The sequence below is a fragment of the Artemia sp. Qi Xiang Cuo genome, chromosome 13 (assembly GCF_049724085.1).
Source record: "Artemia sp. Qi Xiang Cuo chromosome 13, ASM4972408v1, whole genome shotgun sequence".
Taxonomy (NCBI): Eukaryota; Metazoa; Arthropoda; class Branchiopoda; order Anostraca; family Artemiidae; genus Artemia; species Artemia sp. Qi Xiang Cuo.
This window is the reverse complement of record NC_142806.1, coordinates 51,600,479-51,622,431: the sequence shown is the minus strand read 5'-3', so window position 1 is coordinate 51,622,431 and position 21,953 is coordinate 51,600,479. Positions and strand designations below refer to the sequence as shown.

Here is a 21,953-nt window from a genome sequence, read left to right as displayed (position 1 = left end):
TTAAGTATATAAGGATAATTATTTCATTAGACGTACTTAAGAGAATAGCGATTTAATTTAACTGTAAAGAGAATTTCTGCTAAAACCAAAAAAAGCATAACAATGCATGGGGTCAAAGGCTAGACCGTATCAAGAGGGGAAGAGGTCCGGGTTTGACAATTTTCGTCAATTTCCCCCACTCCACTCCAAATGAATCCAATTGACTCCAAATCAATCGAATTGACTCCAATAGTCAATTTTCCCCACTCCAATAGTTTTGACTCCAATTGACTCCAATAGTCAATTTTCCCCATTCCACTCCAAATGAATTCAATTGACTCCAGGTGAATCCAATTGATTCCAATTGATTCCAATAGTCAATTTTCCCCACTCTGCTCCAAATGAATAGAACATAAATGAATCTTCTTTACGTTCTGATTTTTCCTCAGTAATTTCTAAAAATAATGGGCCTTCCTCTCTTAGTCAAAGCAATTAAAAAAAAATTGGAATCAAGAAAGACCTGGAAAACAGTGTTTATTTCTCTTTCAGTGTTATAACTCTTTCGATATCCATGGTAAAAATTGAATTTTTTCCCCTTTTATCGTTAATCAATGCTCTTTTTTATTCATTGCTTGAAGGGAACGCACAATTGAAAACACTTTGTTATGTTTGTGGCTAGCTTTCTTGTATCATGAGCTTATGATTATCAAACATTTTCAAATATTTAGTAGTAATAAGTAACAAAAGTATATTTCAAAAATTTTTGGGGGTTCAAAATTTTACAATTTAGATTTTTTATGAACTTTTCTTTTCCATGAACTGTTCTTTACCCATAAACATTATTACTCAGTGTAATCAAGGTCCCATTCTTTTACTTTCCTCTGTAACTTTTGTAAAATAATAATCATAATAATAAATTATTTAATCTTTCAAAGTTTATTTAATCCCTCATATTTAGTCTCTCAAATTTAATATTCCATTTTTAATCCTTCTCATATAACATTCCTGAAAAAAAAAACGCTGCTGCAAATAGTTAGATATTTACAATTATTTTGTTTCTTGATGATAATACTTTCTCAGCAGCAAAACAAGGAAGAGGGAGGAAGTGAATTAATAAAAATATATAAAAATTGATAATAATTTCTCAGCAGCAAAACAAGGAAGAGGAAGGAGCTGAATTAATAAAAATATAAAAAAAATATATAAAAAATTGATAATACGTTCTCAGCAGCAAAACAAGGAAGAGGAAGGAGGTGAATTTCTCTATTTTACTCTATGAATGATTTTTTTTCGCATACTCTGTTATTTTGCTATAAAAAGGTAATGTTCATCTTCAATCTTCTCATAACTGCTCCGAGAACAAAAGTTCCTTGAATTATTAAGGATTGGAAGATTATTTTGTTTCTTATTACTACAAAACATTTCCACTTATTTGATATTCAAAAGCTAAGGGGAATAGCAGGAGAAAAGCTAAAGAGAATAAAGTTCCATCTCTTTAGTTTTTTTCTCCTTGTAATCTGTTCTTTTCTCATTTTTCTCTAATTATTTCTAGTAGTTTTAGTTTTTTTCCATAAGTATCTTAGAATAAACAATTCATGGGTTTGTTATTTTTCAAATGCTCACCAAAAGTTTTTCTTTGAATAGCTAGAATTGTAAAACAATTTTTTTAATGTTGTTATATTAAAAAAAAAAAAAAAAAAAAAACACGATATATATTATCTTATTTTGTAAGCAAAGTAAAGAAAGGAAAGTCACACGGTTCGGAACTTGTATTTTTGAATAATTTTTATAATATATATTTTATAATTTTATAATCTTTATAATATATTTTTATGTACAATAATTTTTGTTAAGTGGTGTGGATCACATTTTAGCTTAAAGAGTGGAGGTAGAGCACGCCCCTACCATATTTGTTGGGTTTCTTTTAGCCACTGTAGATAGATATATACAGTAGAGTCATTCCCTACCTGAACCATTATACAAAGCCGGACCGAGATGCAAGTGCTCCGGAGAACGTAAAAACATATGCGACTTTAGATTTTTTCACGGTTTGACAACTCAAGTTTCTCTTGAACGTGAAAATTGGCATCACCTTTGCAACACTAAATTTTAAAGAACCTGATTTTAAATTAATTTATTCCAATACATATATAAAAATCGGTAATTAGTAGTGTAATGTTTTTAGAAATTACTAGTAGTTTGCAAAGTCTCGAGTTGGTTTCAAAGGCATTTTGAGAAAGTTTCTGCCAAAATACGTGTTCCAGGGTAATATACACTGGACCGCTGCTGGCAGATCAAATGAGAGCAGCTGTTTGTACGTACGAGTGCATGGGCGGAGCTTTTGTACGTGCCAAGACTATAGTAGCCAAGTATTATTGAGTCGTGATTATACTGTATATAATTTATGGTGGTCTGCGTTTACCCCCCCCCTCCGGCGATTACCACCCCTGAAAATACCCCCCCCCCCCAGGAAAATACCCCGGAAAATAAGGCTTTCCAAATTTGAGAATTTTATTTGAGTTTAATTTTTTTATTTATGTATTTTATTTTTTATATTATATTATATGTTTTTTTCTATTTTACCAAGTACTTCTTTACTTTCATGCGAAAAACTTTAGTTTGAACTGCTGTTTTTTTTTCTTGTATATAATATATGAACTATTGGAGGAATTCCAAGATATTGATAAAGAAGTCAACTCCCTGTTTATTTAATTTACGTTTACTGTCTTAGTTTCAAGCTCTTCTTTACTTAAGTTGTGGAAGGCTGCTGTCCATCTCAACCTCCTGTTTAGACTCAGCATGAATAAGGCATATTTTCAACAGTTCTGTAGTTAGTAAATATTTTAAAACCAATGCATTAAATAATACATTTAGAACCCCCCCCTCCCCCCCCCCCTCAAAAAAAGTCTGAGTATTTACCTAATACAGAGTGTATACTTCTTTATGACTGTATCACGATCTTTGTTCAATGAGTTTTTAACCTTATTTAATTCATAATTATGGAATTATGGCACAAAATGGCACAAATGGTATTTTTTGCGGTGGTCTCTCCTTTCCTTAAAAATGCAGCTAGAAAATGGCATATTCTTTTTAATAAGCAATATTACAATGTTCCCAGCCATTGACTCGATGCCATCGATTATGTATCTTGTGGACCTGAATTTTCCAACCGGGTCTCCAACCTGAATTTTCAAGGTTGCTCTGATTCTTCCCTCATTTCTATAAATATCCCTGTATTCAAATTTTTTGATCCCTTATTCCTCCTCTCCCCAAAGAAAAGTTTGCTTCGTATTATGAAATGGTTTTCTGTTGTGCATATGATGAAATCGTCTCTGAGGAGAACTTCTAAGCAAGTTATTTTAACTATCCTTATCAAGAAAAAACGATAGTCTTTACATCATTTTTTGTATTTTTTTTCTTTCTTTTTCATTCTTTTTTTTTCTTTTCTTTTCTTTCTTTCTTTTTTTCATTTCTTTCTTTTTAAATAGGAGGCTCAAATTCTTGATTTGAGTTGCCATGAATGCCTACCTTGATGGGGTTAAATTCCTTAAGATTTCAACCCTTTTGTGTACTTCAGTGGCTTTTCTTTTCGTCTGGGGGAGAGGGGATCGTCGGACCGCCTTTGGAGGAGAGGAAGTTCTCTCATCCCCTCCCCTTGGTTTATAGCTATTCATGTAAATGAGTACGGTACCTTCCATGCTAAATTCCTAATTTTTCGCCAATAGGAAAGCGGCTTCCCTCCTCTGAGTGACAACTCTGATTTCAATATTTTTCTTTAAAATAAGGGATATGAGGAAAGGTATTTACCCCGCCAACTCTTCAAGTTTTACCGAAGAAACTTCCATAAAATAGAAAAAGTTAGCCCTGAAATTTTGACATTCAGCCGCCCCTCCCGTGCCCCCTAGAAAAATTGCTTGACCTCCCGTAAAACTTGATTTACAAACGTACAGTATGTAGTAATAATCATGTACAACATGCATAAGTAGTCGCGCATTCGTCCTCCCTTTTCAATTAAGCTTTGTTTGAACTATCCTTCTTATGTAAAAATAAGAAATTCTCTTTTTTTACTGAAGTGGCTCAAACCTCTGTCAAGGGTTATCAGACATGCTGAATTCAAATTTACTGAAAAGTTTCAACCATGTGCCATGTATATCTTTTTTTTTCATCTTGAAATAGGGGTTTTTAGAAAACAGATTGGGTGTGGCAGTTTTTTTTTTTTTTAATTGCTAGTGGTGAAATTTTCGTCAAGATTGAACCCCTTTTAGATGTGTATTTCCTTTTTTTCTAAAACTATTCAAATTTTCGTGTATTGCCAACTTTGGGTAGGTAAATTTAGACTTGATTAGTTTTTATATATTTGGAACCAGCATAAAAACTAGTTTCCTCCTTGCATGTATTGTTTCTTAAATTCTGTTTTTTTTTGTTTTTTTTTTTTCAATTTATGTTACTATGGACAAACATAATTATCTAAAAGCTACGAAGGCAGTGGTGAATTCACAGAAACTAGAGAGGAGCAAAACAAAAAGTGTTTTTCACATGTAGGGGGGGGGTTAAGGGGTAATTTTTCAGTGAAAATGTAAAAGCGTATTTTTCAATGAAAGCAAAAAAAGGAATTTTCAAAATATGAGAAGGCAATACCCCTCCCTCCCCTTTCAAATTTACGCCACTGTATAATTGTAATCTGTAGGTATTTTCTAATCTCTTCGAAAGTTTTAAAAATGTCTTAAAAAATTAAATTACAATATCGACAGGCTTCATGTCTTACAAGGGGCTATTTCAAGTAACGTATCGGTGTATGCTCCGATAGCAATATGATGTTTCATAAGGATTTTTAGCCATAGCAAGTAGAACTTTTAGCAATTTAAAAAAAAAAAAAAAAAAAAAAAAAAAAAAAAAAAAAAAAAAAGATCGTGAATACCCCAAGGAAAGAAAAGAAATAAAAAGTCAAAATTTTTCTCAGAATTATCTAATCATGGGTATTTTTCATACTTGAAATGAGTATTTGAATGAATTAAGAAAAATATCCATGATTATGGTGAATTATTCTGAATTACTATTTCGCCTGTGGGGTTTCCTTTTCTTTCTTACTATATTTCTGTGATTTCAAAGTAATTGGCTTTAATTGTTAAGAAAACTATTAGCTCCAGTTCGTTCCAACCCTATTTAGCTCATATATTTTTAGAATCCTTTATTCCTATGCTCCAACTCTCAGTGCTCCAATTCTATTGCAATTCATTTATTCTAGGTGTCTGGATGACATTCGTGTTGACCGTACCTTGCTTCCTTACCACATCAGTGGAAACTATATCGTTGCTGCAAGTGTCCCAATCGGTGTACCTGCTCCCGCCATAGTTGCCACACTCCGACGCTTCACGAATGTCGAGTTTATCTGTCGTCATTCATTAATTCGGCCTGGTCTTTGTGGCTCTCAACCATGCTTGAATGGAGGCAGTTGCATCGAAGTGAGTGGCGTAACCTACCAGTGCAAGTGCCATGAACGATTTTTTGGTGCTAAGTGTGAAATTGATACTGATCCATGCGCCTCTTCTCCCTGCTTGTATGGCGGTTTTTGCTTCAATTTACAAAATGATTATAGATGTCAGTGTCCCGAGAACTTGACAGGTAAGCTAAATTGCTAGTCTTCATTTTGTACTTTCGGCTAAACGTAGAAATACTAATTTGTTATAGAAGGGAGACCCGAATCGCTCTTCATGTTCCATGGCAGAAGAAACAGTTAAACGTTGCTTTTTCAGCATCATTATTGAAAATACAGAAGAGACCATTGTTGCCAACGCTTTCAATTGTACCGTTTTTGCTAAAATTTAGAGGCTTTTGTACAATGCGGTATATTTGGAAATTTTGGGACATACACAGATATGGCAATGATCAATAGAAAAAGAAAAAGGATATGGCAAATTTTAACCTGCTGTTAAGATGATACAAATTATTCTGTTGTGGTACAGTTTGGTAAAGTATACATTTCAAAGCGTTGGCAATGCTGGTGGAGACTCTTGCGCTCTAGACAATACATGTATTCGGATTTGCAGAAAATAATCCATAGACGCTGGCTTAATCTCTTCGTCTTTTTTTTGAATTTTTAAGAATTTGATGAAAACTTTTTTTAAATCGATTTTATTTTTATCTAAGATTTTCTATGAGTTTTGTATAAAAATTTTTATGAATAGTCCAACTTTTGTACACATACCTTATCTGTTTTTAAAATTTTATGTATATACCGATTTTTTTTGTTAGTTTCATTTTTATTTAGTTTTAGGAGGATGGTACTACCTTTCTTTCTTTTATTTGTATTCGTTTTTTTTTTCTATTCTGTGAACTCGTAACGCATAATTTGAGCTGATTAATGGTGGCAAATGGTATCATTCTTTTCTTTTTCATTGTTTCTTTTTTTTTCCTTACCTTTATTTGGTACCCAGGGCATTCCTCGGGAGCAGAACTCCTTTTTTCGTGTTTTTTGTTACATACGTAGATTGTTATTGAATTAACATGAACTTTATACCCTTCAATTACCAAGAATCCCCACAAAAAATTCTTCCGACGAAGAATTTCGCCTGAAATTCTTCCGACGAAATGAAAACATTCTCGACTTTTGATTTCTCGAAAAGAAATCAAAAGTGTAGTTTATATATATATTTATATATATATATATATATATATATATATATATATATATATATATATATATATATATATAATATATATATATATATATATATATATATATATATTTTGATTGCGAATTGATTGGGAAATGTATAAGAATTCGTATTTTGAACTATGCAAAAAACGTAACAAAATTGAAGCTGATTTTTTCCCAATTAAACAAGAAGGAATTAAACCAAAAATTTAAGCATTATATCATTGTTAGATCATCGTTATAGCCAAAAAAGCTTTTTGAAATATAGAAAACTTCAAAGACCAATAAGCTAAGAAAATTTATAAAGCGGATAATATACAGCTGTGAATCTGACCATCACTCAATAACAGATCAAGCTAAAAGTAAACTAATAAATGACAATCTAACATATAGGAGACTGGAATAGATATAAATATTTGGTTATAGATATAAATATTGATAGGAATCAATTCGGAAGCCCCCCTAGGGACACACGCTGGAATTTTTCTCGGGTGAATGGATAGCAAAAAGAACACTTTAGTAAAGTAAAACACAGTGAAGTTACTATAGATACCTTTTCGGAAATAACATTTATTTTCCCTACAAATGTCTACATGTATTTTTTGCTTTTTCTTTTTGGTTTTGGACTACAAATTTATTTTCCACTCCAAATCTGGAATGTAATATCTGAACTCCTGTATGAGTCAAACCTTAATCTGGAGCTAGGGAGTATTATTTTCAGTTCTTATTTTAAAGTTCTAATTGAGTAGCCTAATTTTAGTAAATTCTTTGAAATCGCTACAGATTTTTTTTTGTCACCAGAAGCATTTCTTTTCGCTATAAATGTCTACATAAATTTTTTGCTGTTTAATTTTCACAAATTTCCTTTCCTCTCCAAATGCAAAATGTATATCTAAGAAGCAAATCTTATTCTAGAGTTAAAGAAATATTGCTTTCAACTTAATTTTCCCAATTTTCACGTTCAGTTTTTAATTTAACAACCTTTTTTAATATAACGTTGCGAATTCGCCGCATTTTTCTTTATTTTTGCAAATGTGATTCTTTTTGCTACAAATATCTCAATTTATTTTTTGCTATTTTTCTTTTCGCTTTTTGAACTTCAAATTCATTTTCCACTACTAATGCAGAAGTCAATATCTGAACTCCAATAAAAATCTCTGAACTCCTATAAAATTCATTTCTTGTTTTAGAGTAGAGAAAAATTATTTTCATTTTCTATTTTTTCATTGTTTTTTAAATTTAATTTTAGTAAAACATTTTGAATTCGATAGAGATGTTTTGTCGCTGATTTGCTTTTTGCTTTTTCGACTGAAAATTTGTTTCCCACAACAAATGCAGAAAATAATATCTAAATTCTAGTTAAAAGTACTTCATATTTTAAAGTTAGGTTATATATTTTTGCTGTCTTTAATACAAATTAAAATTGATTCTACTTAAGTCACTCTTGAAATTTTCTCCAAAATTTAAAACTGAATTACTCTGTTTAGGAAAACGCTGTGAGTACGGGAGATTTTGCCGTCCTAATCCATGCAAAAACGGTGGCATCTGTGAAGAAGGCATATCCGGTCCAATATGTAAGTGCAGAGGCTTCACCGGTGAACTGTGTAACACAGACATCAACGAATGTGAGCCAAACCCATGCCACTCTGGCGGTGTTTGTCTCAACATGTTTGGCACATTCCGCTGTTCCTGCCCTCCAAATGCCACTGGGCAATATTGTTCTGAATCTGTTGGAATTGTCGGTGGCATTTTTGGTGCTATAAATGAAATACCACAAGAAGTAACAGTTGGTATTCTGGCCACACTTGTTAGTCTTATATTGATTTTAATGATGGTATGTGCTTGCTACTGTCGAAATCGTCGGAAAAGACGACGCCACCGTCGATATTTTGATAGTAATGGAAGGGAAATGATGCCACTGAACTCGACAAGAGATTGTGACTATTCCAAAAAGCTGACTAAGAATAGTAACTTAGAAGCTGTGGCCTCACAGGTAAGATTCATTTGATTTTTTGCCTCTTTTTTTTACGTAGCAGAATAAAAAAAAAGGTGGACCAAATTTATGTAGGGTAAAACGGAACGATTTAAAAAAAAGAAAGAGATAACTGTATATACTACAAAGAATACAAATTATAATTTTTTTGTTTGGAATATCTACGTATAATATTATCTGTTACCATTTTTAATTGATAAATCTAAAAATTTATTCATAAATTAAATCTATTCATTGCATGGAAGAGGGCTCAATATTGAATAGATTTCTTTTGCTAATTATTAATTTACTTACTTAATTAATTATTAATTATTAATTTATGGCTGCTTAATTCTACAAATGGCTGTTTAATCAATTATTCTTTTGAAATTGTCTAAGTATTTGACAACATCCCTATCAGGAAAGTAAGCAGGATTTTTCTTCGGGTGGAGAGGGGGTGCAACTTAAAAGGGATCAGCTTTTGCGAAATATAAGAAATGATAAAAATGGCAAGTCTTCATATTTCGGGGGGGGGGTGTACTAGCTCTAAGATCCACTCCCCTGCTTGGCTGGTCCAAGAAAAATTGTGTGCAGGGCAATTCACTGTATTCATGACTGGAATTTTAATTCATACGTTTATCTCTTCAGTTTTTGGTGGGCTCCAAAAGTAGCTGGTTGCCTCTCATAGCAACTGTGAAGCAAACCCACGCGCCATTGAACCCACATTACTTTTTTGTCCTTCAACAAAGTTTATTTTTTGCCAAAGTCTCGATGTCTGGAATTCAGTTGACTTCGGCCTAATGTTTTCTAAAAATGTCCATATTTTTACTTGAAAAAGGGAAATTATAACTCGAAAAAGTGGTTTCAAAAATCTTGAAGTGAATGTTGCTATTGTTTTTCTATATGTTTCTTCTCTCTCTCCCGCTCTCTCTCTCCCTCTCCCCCTCGGTGTCGCTTCTCTTATAACCGTATATTTCTTTCTTCACTTTGCTGAATCCACACTAATGTTGAACGCTCTAAATCATCAGTCATCTACTCTTAAACAAATGGGATATTTTTAACCTGTTCTTATATTAGGGGAGTACCTAGTGATTTTAAGGAAATAAATCCTGGTATAATAAAAGTGATAAGAACGACGGTGGTAATTACAGAGGCAATTAATTGATTTCTGTAGGAAGTAAATTACTTAGCATGATGATACTTATTACATTAAACATTAATTTTTAACATTAATTTTAATTAAAATTAGTTTTAAAATTAAAACAAAATTAAAGGTAATTTTAATTAAATTTAATTGAAATTTAATTAGAAATTAAATACATTAATTTTAATTAACTTAAATTTAAGATTTAATTTTAAACATCAATTTTAAAATTAAATAAATATTAAAAAATCCAACAATTAAAGTCGTAAAGAATAACAGCGGGAATTTACTAAGGGGAGAGGATGCGTCGACCAAACTATCACACTTAGGTTAATCATCAGCTCTAGTTCTCAGTTTTATAAATTAAAACTGGGGTAATTATTGGATTAAAATCATGTAGTTGCAGGAATCAAGCCCTGGCTAATTGTAGAAAAAGCTAAGAGAGATAGTCCCAGTGAGAAGCAAATCTGGCATAAGCCCTTTTTAGGATTGTATAAAAATGATGTCATTTCATTTGTTGATAGATAGGTCTATGGTACCTTTCATCCATCCATAGGCCATTCCCAGGGCAGAAATAAAACAGATAGTCACTGAACTAAAAGATGAAACAATAGACTGATTTTGGTGTCGCGTGACAGACAATATCCACTGGACTCGTATGCGAAATCTGGGGCTGAATTTGCTAGGACTCACAGGCGAACAATTGAAACCTAAGCCTAATTGGCTTGGCCGCTTGTATTTTAAAGGTAGGTGAAAAAGTGGTTTAAACCCATTTTCTAGGGCTATAAAGATGATCAAGAACAATAAAATTCAGCTACATTTTCTTAGTATGCTTATTCTACGGTAAGTGATCTGGAAACTTTTCCTGGACACATTTGTTAAATGTTCTCCAGATGAATTGTCTAAGAACAGTCATAGGAACTCGCTTGACTGATTGCATATCAAAGAGTAAGCTTGACGAAAATATGGCTCGAGGTTCATTTTGAGAAGAAGTAATTTTTCCTCTTCTTACTCATATTTCAGGTTCCACCAATGTTGCCACCCCGTCCTTCATCATATTCTCCTAGTGGAAATGATCAGAATTATGTCGCATTAAACAATCTAGACACTATTAGAAGCTACGGCTCAGCTGGCGATGAACTGGAAACTCTGCCTATGCTCAACTCATATGCTCAGTCTGAGTTTTCGAATTTAAATGGTGGACAAGTCCATGAAGCATTTGGTTTGGATGAAGGGGAGCTGCGAAAACAGCCTTGGCCAGAAATGGAACATAATCTAGCGGGAAAGTATTACGAAAAAATTCATAATGGTAAATTGAAATTTGGACTCTTTTTTACTTTTTTTTTAAATTTTGGACTCTTAATTGATAGTCCAGGTAAACTGTATTTTTTTATTAGTCTATTTATTTATAGTAAGTGACAATAAAAGGTAATGCTTCTCAGGGTTTAAATGAAATTGTCGCAATTTATTACGATATGATATAACGATATACTATGTAAAAAGGTAAGGTAAAGAATACGGCACTAGACCCATAAAAGTCCAAACCGGTGCTGCTGATCTCCGTTTCGAGGCCCTTTCGCTCACCCTTCCTGATATACAATGTATATATATATAACAGTGCAGAATGTACAATCCAGAATGTACAACATATATAACATGCAGAATGTTCAATGTATGGTAACTTACAGCTTAAATGAGCAGAACGACATAACACAGCGGAATATAACAAATGTATAGTAATATACAATAAAATTTCGTTTTTTATGCCTACAATACAACGATTACAGGCATAAAAAAAACTGTTCAACAAAAATAATTTTCCTTTTTTCGCTCACCTAAAAAAAAAGCCTTTCTAACTATCACAACCTTCACGTTAATTACGTTATCCATCACAACCAACCAACGTTAAACAACCAACTATCACAACCAACGTTAAACAAGGATCTGCAATTTAATTAAGAAATTTGTCTTATAACACTAATACACTTAGATAACGATTGTTCCTGTATCATTGCACGGTTTATGTTACACGTTTACAAAACGTTTGTTATATATTTTTAAGCGCATGTTGAGTTATTCTCCGTGTTTTTCGTTATATATCTTTTTCTTGCTTTTTTGATGGTGCATATCTTTTCACCTACCGCATTAACTATGATGACCAAAACATTGGAGGTCTTATCCAACGTTGTGTCAGTCTCTAGCGTTCGAATTACATTGTTCCTAAAGATGTTTTTATCTCCATATAATAGTAACCAGAATATTGGCTGCTTTTTCCAACGGTTGTCCCAGTCACTATTGTTTGGATATCGCTTTTTCCTAGTATATATATGTCTTCATAGAATATCTCCACATAATGGTAACCAAAACATTGGCTCGTGATAGTTGAGATACCTGCTTATCCGACGTTGCCTAAGACAGTGAACGCTGAGGAAAAGATTACTTATACATATAAAAATAGATCAAATAAACAAATTCAAATATATGTTTAATATCTTCTGGTTCTATTTCCTTTTTTCTGGCTGAAATAGCTATGAAATTAATTTTAATTTTATTTAAATTTATTAATTTTAATTTTATAATTTTAAATTATATAATTTTAAATTATATGTATTTTTATTTAAAATATAATTTTATTTATTATATTAAAATATAATATAAAATATTATATTTTATTTAAAATATAATTTTATTTATATAATTTAAAATATAATCTTAAATTATAATTTAATATTAATTTTATATTAAATTATTTAATTTAAATTTTATTTTAAATTTATTTAATTTTAATTTTATAATTAATTTTAATATTATTTTTAAACATTTGCAAGGCCATTAATTTTTAATGGCGCTAGGGTTAGTTGTGACAGAGTCAGTGAGGGGGAGGAATCTGTAAATCCACACTCAAAATTTAAAGGCGTATTATGAGTGCTTAGTGGGAATCCAAGTAACAACTTAATGTATTTGTAATGTACAGCCCTAGTTTGAGAAGAAGTCGAATATTGAAATGTTTTTAAAATTGTTTGTAATTTTTCAGAATTGTCTGTACCATTTATTTTAGTTAGACAAGTATATAGGAGTTAAATGAAAAAAAATCATTAAATGAAATAATAATTCCATTTTTAAATGTTTTTCATAGTTAAATGAAAAAAATCATTTCTAATTTTTTGTTCTGTAAAATTGTAAGTCAACGACTTTTTAATTATCACACCTGACACATAGGTCGGGCTATCACACATTGTTAGCTACGTTGTCAAACGCTTAGAAGTCATTGACGTTTAGAATATACTCAACGTTCTAATATTTTACTTGCAACAGAAAGTTGCCAATTGAATTTCACAGTTTCCCGTCAAGTTATAAAATCGCAAATTTCTCCCTGTTTAGATTATTCAACTTGATAAACTAGTAAATTTATTAAGTCCCATGAGAACATTAGTTAAGAGTATGAGAGAATAGAAATAGGACGTGGACGGGACGAGGGGATTTAAAGGATTAGTGTAAGTCATTGTTAAGGAAGTTTAGCAAAGGACTAAATATTCCCTAGTTGGAGTTGTTAGTCCTAAATGAGGAATAGCTTTGGAACTTAATTATAGCATGAACATTAAAATGTTGTTATTATAGTTAATTATTTAATAAATTATATTATTATTAATTATATAATTAACTATAATTAATATTATTAGAATATTAAAAATTACCAACCGCTCTTTGTTTATTGGTAATAAATGCGAAATGTTTATAAAACACCTAATGTTAACTAAACTCCACCTGTGAATTCATATTGAGGTAGCCGAGACTACAACCCTGTTCATCTTTTGCCTCCCCCCCCCCCGCAAAGTCTTGGGCTCTATATACCCATTATTATTAGAGGTATTTTAAGTTTTATTAATAATAAAAGTTATTATTATTAAAGATATTACTTGATGCCTGAGATTTAAGAACTGGGGTATTCTCTAGCTAGAAATATTGAAAGTCTTAAGAGGCTTTTCCTAGCGATTTTTGATCGTGTGGCCCAGTATAAATTCGCCTCTATATTAGGGATAGAACTGAATAATAAAGTAAAACCAAGTGGTGTCAATTCATGAAAATGTGGAGGGAGGTGGTGATAGGGATTTCTTTTCGATTTTTTTAATGAAGATACAAAAGGGGTATTTTTCAAATTTTAGGGGCAAGTATTTCAAAATAAAGTAGCGTCAATTCATTAAAAAAAAAAAATTTGGGGGGGGGGGTTTGGATTTTGGTTATAATGAAGATACAGAAGAGTATTTTTTAACTCATAAAGGTTAAGGGAATTTTGATTGTTTTCGAATTTTGTAATAAAGATAAAAAATAAGGTTGTTTCAAAAATTTAGGGGCAAATATATAAAGTGGTGTCAATCACTAAAACTAAGGAGGGGGGGAGTTGGTAGGGATTTTTATAAATTTTTTTAATGGAGATACAAGACGGTATTTTTCAAATCCTAAGGAGGGGGGGGGGGATTTCGACTGTTGCCGAATTTTTTAATGAAAATACAGAGTTTGATATTCCTGGAAATTTAGAGGGTAGTAACTGAACCCCCGCCACCCCCCCCCCCCTCTATCTGAGTCCCTGTTAAAATAATATAAATAATATCAAGATATTGATAGCTAGTATAAAAATACCAAACCTTCTCTAATTCTTTTTCCCTTTTTTCTTTGTTTTTGATCAATTTTATTTTCTAATTTCGAGAATTTAAAGTATTTGTTCCATTCTTTCAAGAACTGGTAATCTCTGTTAGGAATTCTTAAACAACAACTTTTCCTAGGTTTCAACCTTGTTTTTTTACTTTCAATAAGTTCTATATAGTTATTCATTTTTAATTTTATGTTATACTTTTTAAAATGTTGGTCTGAAAAGGGGATTTTTTTCTTTCAGTAAAAGAAAAAATCAGACTTTATGACCTTTTCAGAGTTTTCAGTGAATCTGAATTTTACATTAAACGTTTTTTTTTTTTGTTTTTTTTTAATAGGTCCATAAAAAAGAGAAAGATACCACGTTTTTTTAGTTTATACACTGTCTTTCAATAGCTTGCTTTTTAAAGAGAAATTCCTTTTAGCCTGCTTTTCAAAAACAGACACTTCAAAAGATTGGTCCTTCTTTGTTTATAATTTAAGTAATATAATTATTTTGTAATAATAACTTTTATTTATAATTCACTTTAATAGGTAAAATTACCGTGCTGATAAAGAGATAAGGACTGAGAAACTACGGGGTTGGGAACTTTATATTGTATTCAAATTTCTGGCTTTCTGGTCTATCTAAGCATACAAAATGATTTCTTGTCAAAGTTTTATATATTTGTTTTCCATAATCCGTGAATTATTTATTTATTTGATATCAATTACTAACAAATACTTAACACAACCAAATCCCATTCAAATGTCACGGTATGGTATGGAGGAGGTATAATCAAAGAAAACAAAAAAAAAATTAAATTATTCATCAAAAAAATAATTCAGTATTAGTTAGAAAAAATTGATACCGATTGAGTTTAGTATTTGATAAGGTTTAAAGAAAATATTTGAAAAATATTTATTTTCTCTTATTAGATTTCAAATTGAAACCATCAGAAACATCTTGTGGCAACAAGATCAGCAATTTGAAGCCGAACAATAAAGAGATGACAGTAGCGTATGTCAGCAGTACTGGAAGGGCTCAACTATCATCAACTGAAGATTGTGCCCGTAAGTTAGTCCGTTCATTTATTTCATAAAATTATAATATAAACGAAATTCGAGGGAGCCTTGAAAGTTTTTATCCACTTTTACCCATAAAAATATTATATAAAACTAAAAAAAGGATTTCTTTCAAAGGAACATTTAAAAAATGTTTATTCTGTATGTGGGAATATTTTTACATCCGGTATTTCTTAAGGCCTATTCATAGTGAGGCTTTACTAATGCTGAGATTTGGCTAGCCCTAATTTGAGGCAATCGGATTTGTTTCTTTTTTTAGCCAATCAGAAAATTTTATAAATAATATGATTGCATCAAATTAGCGCTAGCTAAATCTCGGTATTAGCAAAATATCATTGTGATTGGGCCTTTAAATCAACATTTTTTAAACTACAAAATTCTTTATATGAACCGAAGTTGGGCATTCCGTAAATATATATGAGGTTTCGATTTCTAAGCCACAGAGGTACCGTATGGAACAACTTAATGTAGATAGAAGCTTTGTGGACACAAGCCACGCTATGGTGTGACTCAGGAATGTGTTCCACAAAAAACTAATTTTATTGGATAATTGAGACAAGAATTTCTCAAACATTCAAGAAATTTATGATTTTGGGGTGGGGCGAGGCCCCCCCCCCCGTGTACCTCCCTACCCTAGGGGTATATTAAGGATAATGCAAAACTACAGCAGCGATTGAAAGTTATTTAGTTTGTGAAAATTTAACATATGTTACTCCGGTGTGTCAATATGTTCTTTGGACGCTTAGCTCTTTCGAGTCATTTGCGAGGAGATGGTGGTGGAATGCGAAACCTTGTTTTTGCATACCGAGATCAGATGGCTGCCTCGTGGGAAAGTTTTGAGCTGGTTATTTGAGTTCCTGTATAGAAACTAGGTCTTTCATCACTGTTTGTGATAACGAACTGTAAGTAAGGAGTAACACCTGCTAATAGCAACCAAAATTATAAAAAAGGGGATTTTGATAACATTGTATTTCTTAAAGATCAGAAATAGGTTTTTTAAGTTGTTTTTTAGAACGAGTAGTGATTATAGATAGTCGAATCTTGTCGGTGCGTTTGTGGTGAGAATTTCGTACTTCAGGGACTTAAAAGAACAGAACAACAATGGCATTTAAATATAAATAATTTTTGAGAATTGGAATAGAACTGGAAAACGTTTCTAATTGGCCAGCAGAGAGGGCAGTAGCGGTTTCAGGACTCATAATCTTGGGGGGGGGGTGCCTTAATAAGAGTGTAAAAATACAAAATAAACGACATTCATTGTCAGAAAAACGGGGCGGGGGCTGAACCCTGTGCCCAGGCCTAGAACCACCCCTGGGAGAGAGGTGAAAGGTTAAAAAAAAATTGTCATAAAGGTGTCGCAGCTTTTCCAAATGTAAATTTTTTTTTCTTTAAACATTTAGTCTTCTGAGGGTCAGGTCTTTCGTCTTTCAAACAGTTCGCAGTAAAGCACTTTAAGAACTTTAAGTAAGGATTGATTCTTTCTAACAATAACGAGAGTTATAAAATAATAACATTACCGTAAATTTTTAAAGACCAGAAATAATTTTTTATAAGGATAGAACTGGAAAAGGTTTCTAAATGGGAAGGAGAGGGTGTTAAATTTCTAAAAATTGCCATAAAAGTATAATATTTTTCAAAATGCCATATAATTTTCTTTTTTTTAAATATTTCGTCTTCTGAAGGTCAAAGTATTCCGTCTTTCAAACACTTCGTGGTCAAGATTTACTCGGTCTAAAAGTAACTAAAAATAAAAAAAAGAATTTTGATAACATTAGTGTTTTTAGGACCAGAAATAGGCTTCGTTTTTTTTTTTTTTTTTTTTTTTTTTTTTTTTTTTTTTTTTTTTTTGAACGAGTAGTGGTTATGCAAAGTCTAATCTTTGACGAAAAAAGGACATGTAAACGTAAATAATTTTTAGAAATAGGAATAAAACTAGAAAAGGTCTCTATTCTAACTGGGAAGAGGAGGGGTTGTAACGTCGAGAAAATTGCCATTAAAATATCACAGTTTTCCCAAATGTTACATAATTTTCTTGTTTCTTGAAATATTTAGTCTTCCAAAGGACCGAATGTATTTCATCGTAGCACCAACATATTTTATTCCATTATGTTATTCTTGTTTTTCATTGTGAATTTATCTACTAGAAAAACTAAATTTCTATTCAACATCTTGCAGTCCTCCCACAAATTTCTGGCTTTTGTTGAGACTCCAACATCAAGTTATTAATATTTCCCAATGTAAAAACAGTGGTCATAAATCATCAGAAGAATATAGAAAAAGAAGTTCTTGGACATTTCCTGACACTTAAACGAATTGCGGCAGAACCACGGGGTTTTTTTTTTTTTTTTTTTTTTTTTTTTTTTTTTTTTTTTTTTTTTTTACACTAACATGGGTCAGCTCTGTTACAGAATTAATGGATGTAAAAAAAAAGAAAAGAACAAAAAGGAAAAGGAAAGGAAAAGAACGTGAAGTATCTTGTGCGTAACCTTTTTCATAAGTATAACAGATCATTACGTCATAAGCGTATTAGTCGGCCAGGACTCATGCTGAACTTCCTTCGAGTAATGATGCTACGACTGTTTTAATTTTGGCTTTAGTTTTAATTGTCACGTATTTTAAGTCTATTTTTAAAGTTATCTGATTTTGTTAAGTTATCCATTAGTTATGTTCATTTACTAAAATTTCACTGTCTTAACGTAATTCTTCTTTGTTAACCCCTTTGTTATTAGTATTATGTAAGGCAGTGTTGTCTTCATCGTGTTTTTGTTATTTTCATAAACGTGTTTGTGTGGAATTGCTTGGTTTCAGCCGAAATGAAAACTACATTAACGAAAACTGACTTCATCCTGAATATGATATTTTATTAGCTTTCAGCAGCATCCCTGCTCGTATCCAATAGTTGTTGTCGCAAAATAAGCCCAGTTGTCCCATTAGAAGTGTAAACAAAAGGCAATATGTAATTTGTTACTCTAGTCCCATGTTTTGGCGCTAAAACTTGCTCTGTGAAAACGCTTGTTGCCTACACGAGTCCAACACATGTTCGAATCAGTTGAGCCAGAAAACAAGGTTGTTTAACGTTAAGTCTCGTTTTTAGCTACTGTTTCGAAAAGGTTTAACCTTTCATCCTTTAATGCATGTTAAAAAAAAAAACCTGACGTTCAGCTCCTTCTTTTTCTTCTGTATAATTTCAGTTTTCTTGCTATTTTCTTTTTTTGAACTGTTGAAGTATTTTTTGTATATATGATTTTTCGGTGTTCATTCGTTGCGCGCTCTCTCTCTCTCTCTCTCTCTCTCTCTTTTTCTCTTTCTCTCTCTCTTTCTCTCTTCCTCTTTCTCTCTTCTTCTTTCTCCCTCTTTCTCTTTTTGTCTCGCTTGTTGGCTCGCTCTTCCCTTCTTCCTCTTTATCGTTTAATCTCCTGATTATTTAAGTTTGTTCACGCTATCGAATAAAACAGAAAGAATAATATAACAACTTTTGTATGGATTTTTTTGGAGCACATATAATCTTATCAAAGTAATATGAATGTTGGAATTAAAGATCAATAAATAAATGATTGCTGTAATTTAATAATGAATAGAAATTTGTCATCGGCGTACGTAGCTTCTTGTCTATGGGGGGGGGGGGGCAGCCGATGAAGGTGTGATGAAGGGGGGGGACTGAAGTTATATTGTCAGTTCACAAAACCTTACATTGCCAGCAAGTTCTATCATACCTATGAAATCTGTATTAATAAGTAAACGCCAAAAATCATCAATAAGCTTTCAGCCATCAACCTTTTATCGACTGCTTTTTCAGCCATATCTAGTTTAAATTTGAAGTTCTATGGGGGGCTGTAGCCCCCCCCTTTCCTTACGCTCATGGATATTTTTATTAAGTAAAGTTAAACTAATAGTGAGATAAAGTTTCTTTTAATTAAATTTGGAAAACCCTACCTTACGCCCGTTCACTATGTGTTACTTAAATCATATCACACTCTTTTATTGAACGTACTTAAAGTAAAAAATACCAGGGGACAGAGCTTTGCTCGGTGAAAAGAAAAAAAATTTGATGCAATATGGGATTCAAACCTTTTGTGTATTTATTACCAATTAATCAAATTAATTTTATACTGTCGATAATCAAATTAATTTGTAATGTGCTTTTTAAAATTTCAGTACAGACAATTTTATCTTCAGGAAAAATTATTATAACTATTCCAAATATTTGTGGTATCATCCGTATGATATTAGATCATATGACGTGATATATATATATATATATATATATATATATATATATATATATATATATATATATATATATATATATATATATATATATATATATATATATATATATATATATATATATATATATATATATATATATATATATATATATATATATATATATATATATATATATATATATATATATATGTGATATCATTCAAAAATGATATGATATCATCCTTCCAAAATTGAAGCCCTAAACGAGTTTTCTAATAGTCACGACCTACAAATATCGTTTTTTTTTTACGTCGGAAAAGGGTAGTATGCCAATTTTCAGAAAGAACTATAGCGCGATTTGCAAGAAAAAAAAATTTCCGATGAATAAATATATATTTAAACAAACGTTTGTGTAATATATGTAAAATTTTGATGATGTATCACTGCACATACACAAACAGAAACATGTCAGTCGATAATAAAAAAAAAAAAATTTTTTAGTTGCTTTTTCTTTTTTGTTCTGTAGTCATTTATTTCTATCGCTAGCTAGAGACCCAGGAGCTATAGATGTTCCCCCTCCTGTGCCCCCACTACCAAGAGATTATGCTGAATTCTTATCTTCTTTGGAAAAACACTTAGCTAATCGAAGGGGTAAGCTTTTGTGTGAACTGCAAGAGCATGTGTTGCTTAATTTGAAAAAGAGCATGTCTAATATTACCCTAGTTTGTTTTTACCCCCCTTTTAAATTCATCCGCTCTCTTATTTTTTGTTAGTTCTTATTTTCGACAACTGTTTTTCTTTTACTGACTTTTTACATTTATTAAGTTGTTTATATATTTCGTAGTGTTTTTTTTTCTTATTGTATTGCCTTTAATTAGCTGACCTTTTTGATTTTTGAGTTTGTATATACTTTTTACACTTTTTTTTTGCATTGTTTGCCCAGTTGATTCACGATGTCGATTTACGACAATATCGATCTTTTTTGTATAAGATGTATTATTTGATGTAAAAAAGTTATTTGAAAAAAGTAAAAAAGTCATTGAAATTGATGTTAAAAAGTTATTATTTGAAGCATAAAACTTGTTTGATAATGAAAAAAGCTTTTTTCACTGAAAGTAAGGGGCAAAATTAAACCTTAATTGAACAGAAATTATTTTGTATCTGACCGGATCCACTTTCTTTACGCGAAAGTCTTAAAATTCGTTAAAAATACATTTCATTGAAATTCAACAGCTCTCATGTATGAAAAGTCTTTCTAAAAGAATTGTAACCTAAAGTCAAAATTTAGAGTAAAGAGTGAGGGTTGAGGACGGATTCTAACCCCCCCCTTCAAAACTTAAACCTAAAGTCAAAAAGTAAACCTAAAAAAGAATTGTAAACTAAAGTCAAAGTCTAAAGTAAAAGTGAGGGTTGAAGACGGATGCTAATCCCCCCCCCCTCCTAACGTAGTCTAAAGTAGTGTAATTTACTTAATTAACGCAAGATTGCGTTAATTAAACTTTCTCCTAACGCAAGTTTATCGGATAAACCTATTTTGCGCCCCCCTCCTAACAAAATCCTGGATCCGCCCCCTGTTTTGCTCCTGTATTTGCTTCTAGTAGTCGTTTTGGAAAAATAAAAATAAATATCTTTATCTTTTCAAATATGAAAAAAGAATGCATGAAATGATATTTTGGTCTTATGTATTTTGGGAAAAATTCGAAATATTTGGAAATTTCGATGTTTTTGCCTTCAATGCCTTTAATGTTAAACCTCTCCCTCCCTTCCTCGTGAATATTTCATGTGTGCTCCTAAGGTAGTAACTACTCTTGTATTTAATTATTCAATTCAAATTGGTGTTAATAATGCATGCTAATATATATTAAATTAAATCCTATAAATCACTATTAATGTATTTTGGTATTTTGATTACTATTGGTATTTGATTATACCCTTGGTATCGCCACATTTGATTAATTTGGTATTTGATAATACCCTTGGTATCGCCACAATTAGAAAGGGTCAATCTTGTTGAAGCTGCTAGTATTTGTTACGAATTTGTTTTCTGATCTTTTTTATTTAACGTTTCATTTGCTCAAGTATTTGTTTTTCTCTTTCCTTTTTCATGGTATAAAGCCCCCCTCCAAGTCTTAATATTTCCTGAATTTAACGGTAATTCTTATGCAAATTATCAAATTATATTTTTTCTATCATCTCCCCCACTCCGAAAAAAATTTTTGCACGGGCCTAGAAAATGCATTGTTATTTCAAATATATAACATGAATATAATATTGTTATATAT

General features: G+C 31.4%; 1 protein-coding gene across 2 annotated transcripts in view; it reads left to right on the top strand.

Moving 5' to 3' along the window:
- kug (FAT atypical cadherin kugelei) overlaps positions 1 to 21,953 on the top strand; it is a 413,066-nt gene that overhangs the window by 385,851 nt on the left and 5,262 nt on the right. For both annotated transcript variants that reach the window (XM_089099328.1, XM_089099327.1), the window contains 5 exons: positions 5,225 to 5,601; positions 8,122 to 8,627; positions 10,774 to 11,059; positions 15,316 to 15,450; positions 20,218 to 20,322. In XM_089099328.1, the coding sequence (XP_088955454.1) occupies positions 5,225 to 5,601; positions 8,122 to 8,627; positions 10,774 to 11,059; positions 15,316 to 15,450; positions 20,218 to 20,322 (1,409 nt within the window). The remainder of the gene's footprint in view (positions 1 to 5,224; positions 5,602 to 8,121; positions 8,628 to 10,773; positions 11,060 to 15,315; positions 15,451 to 20,217; positions 20,323 to 21,953) is intronic.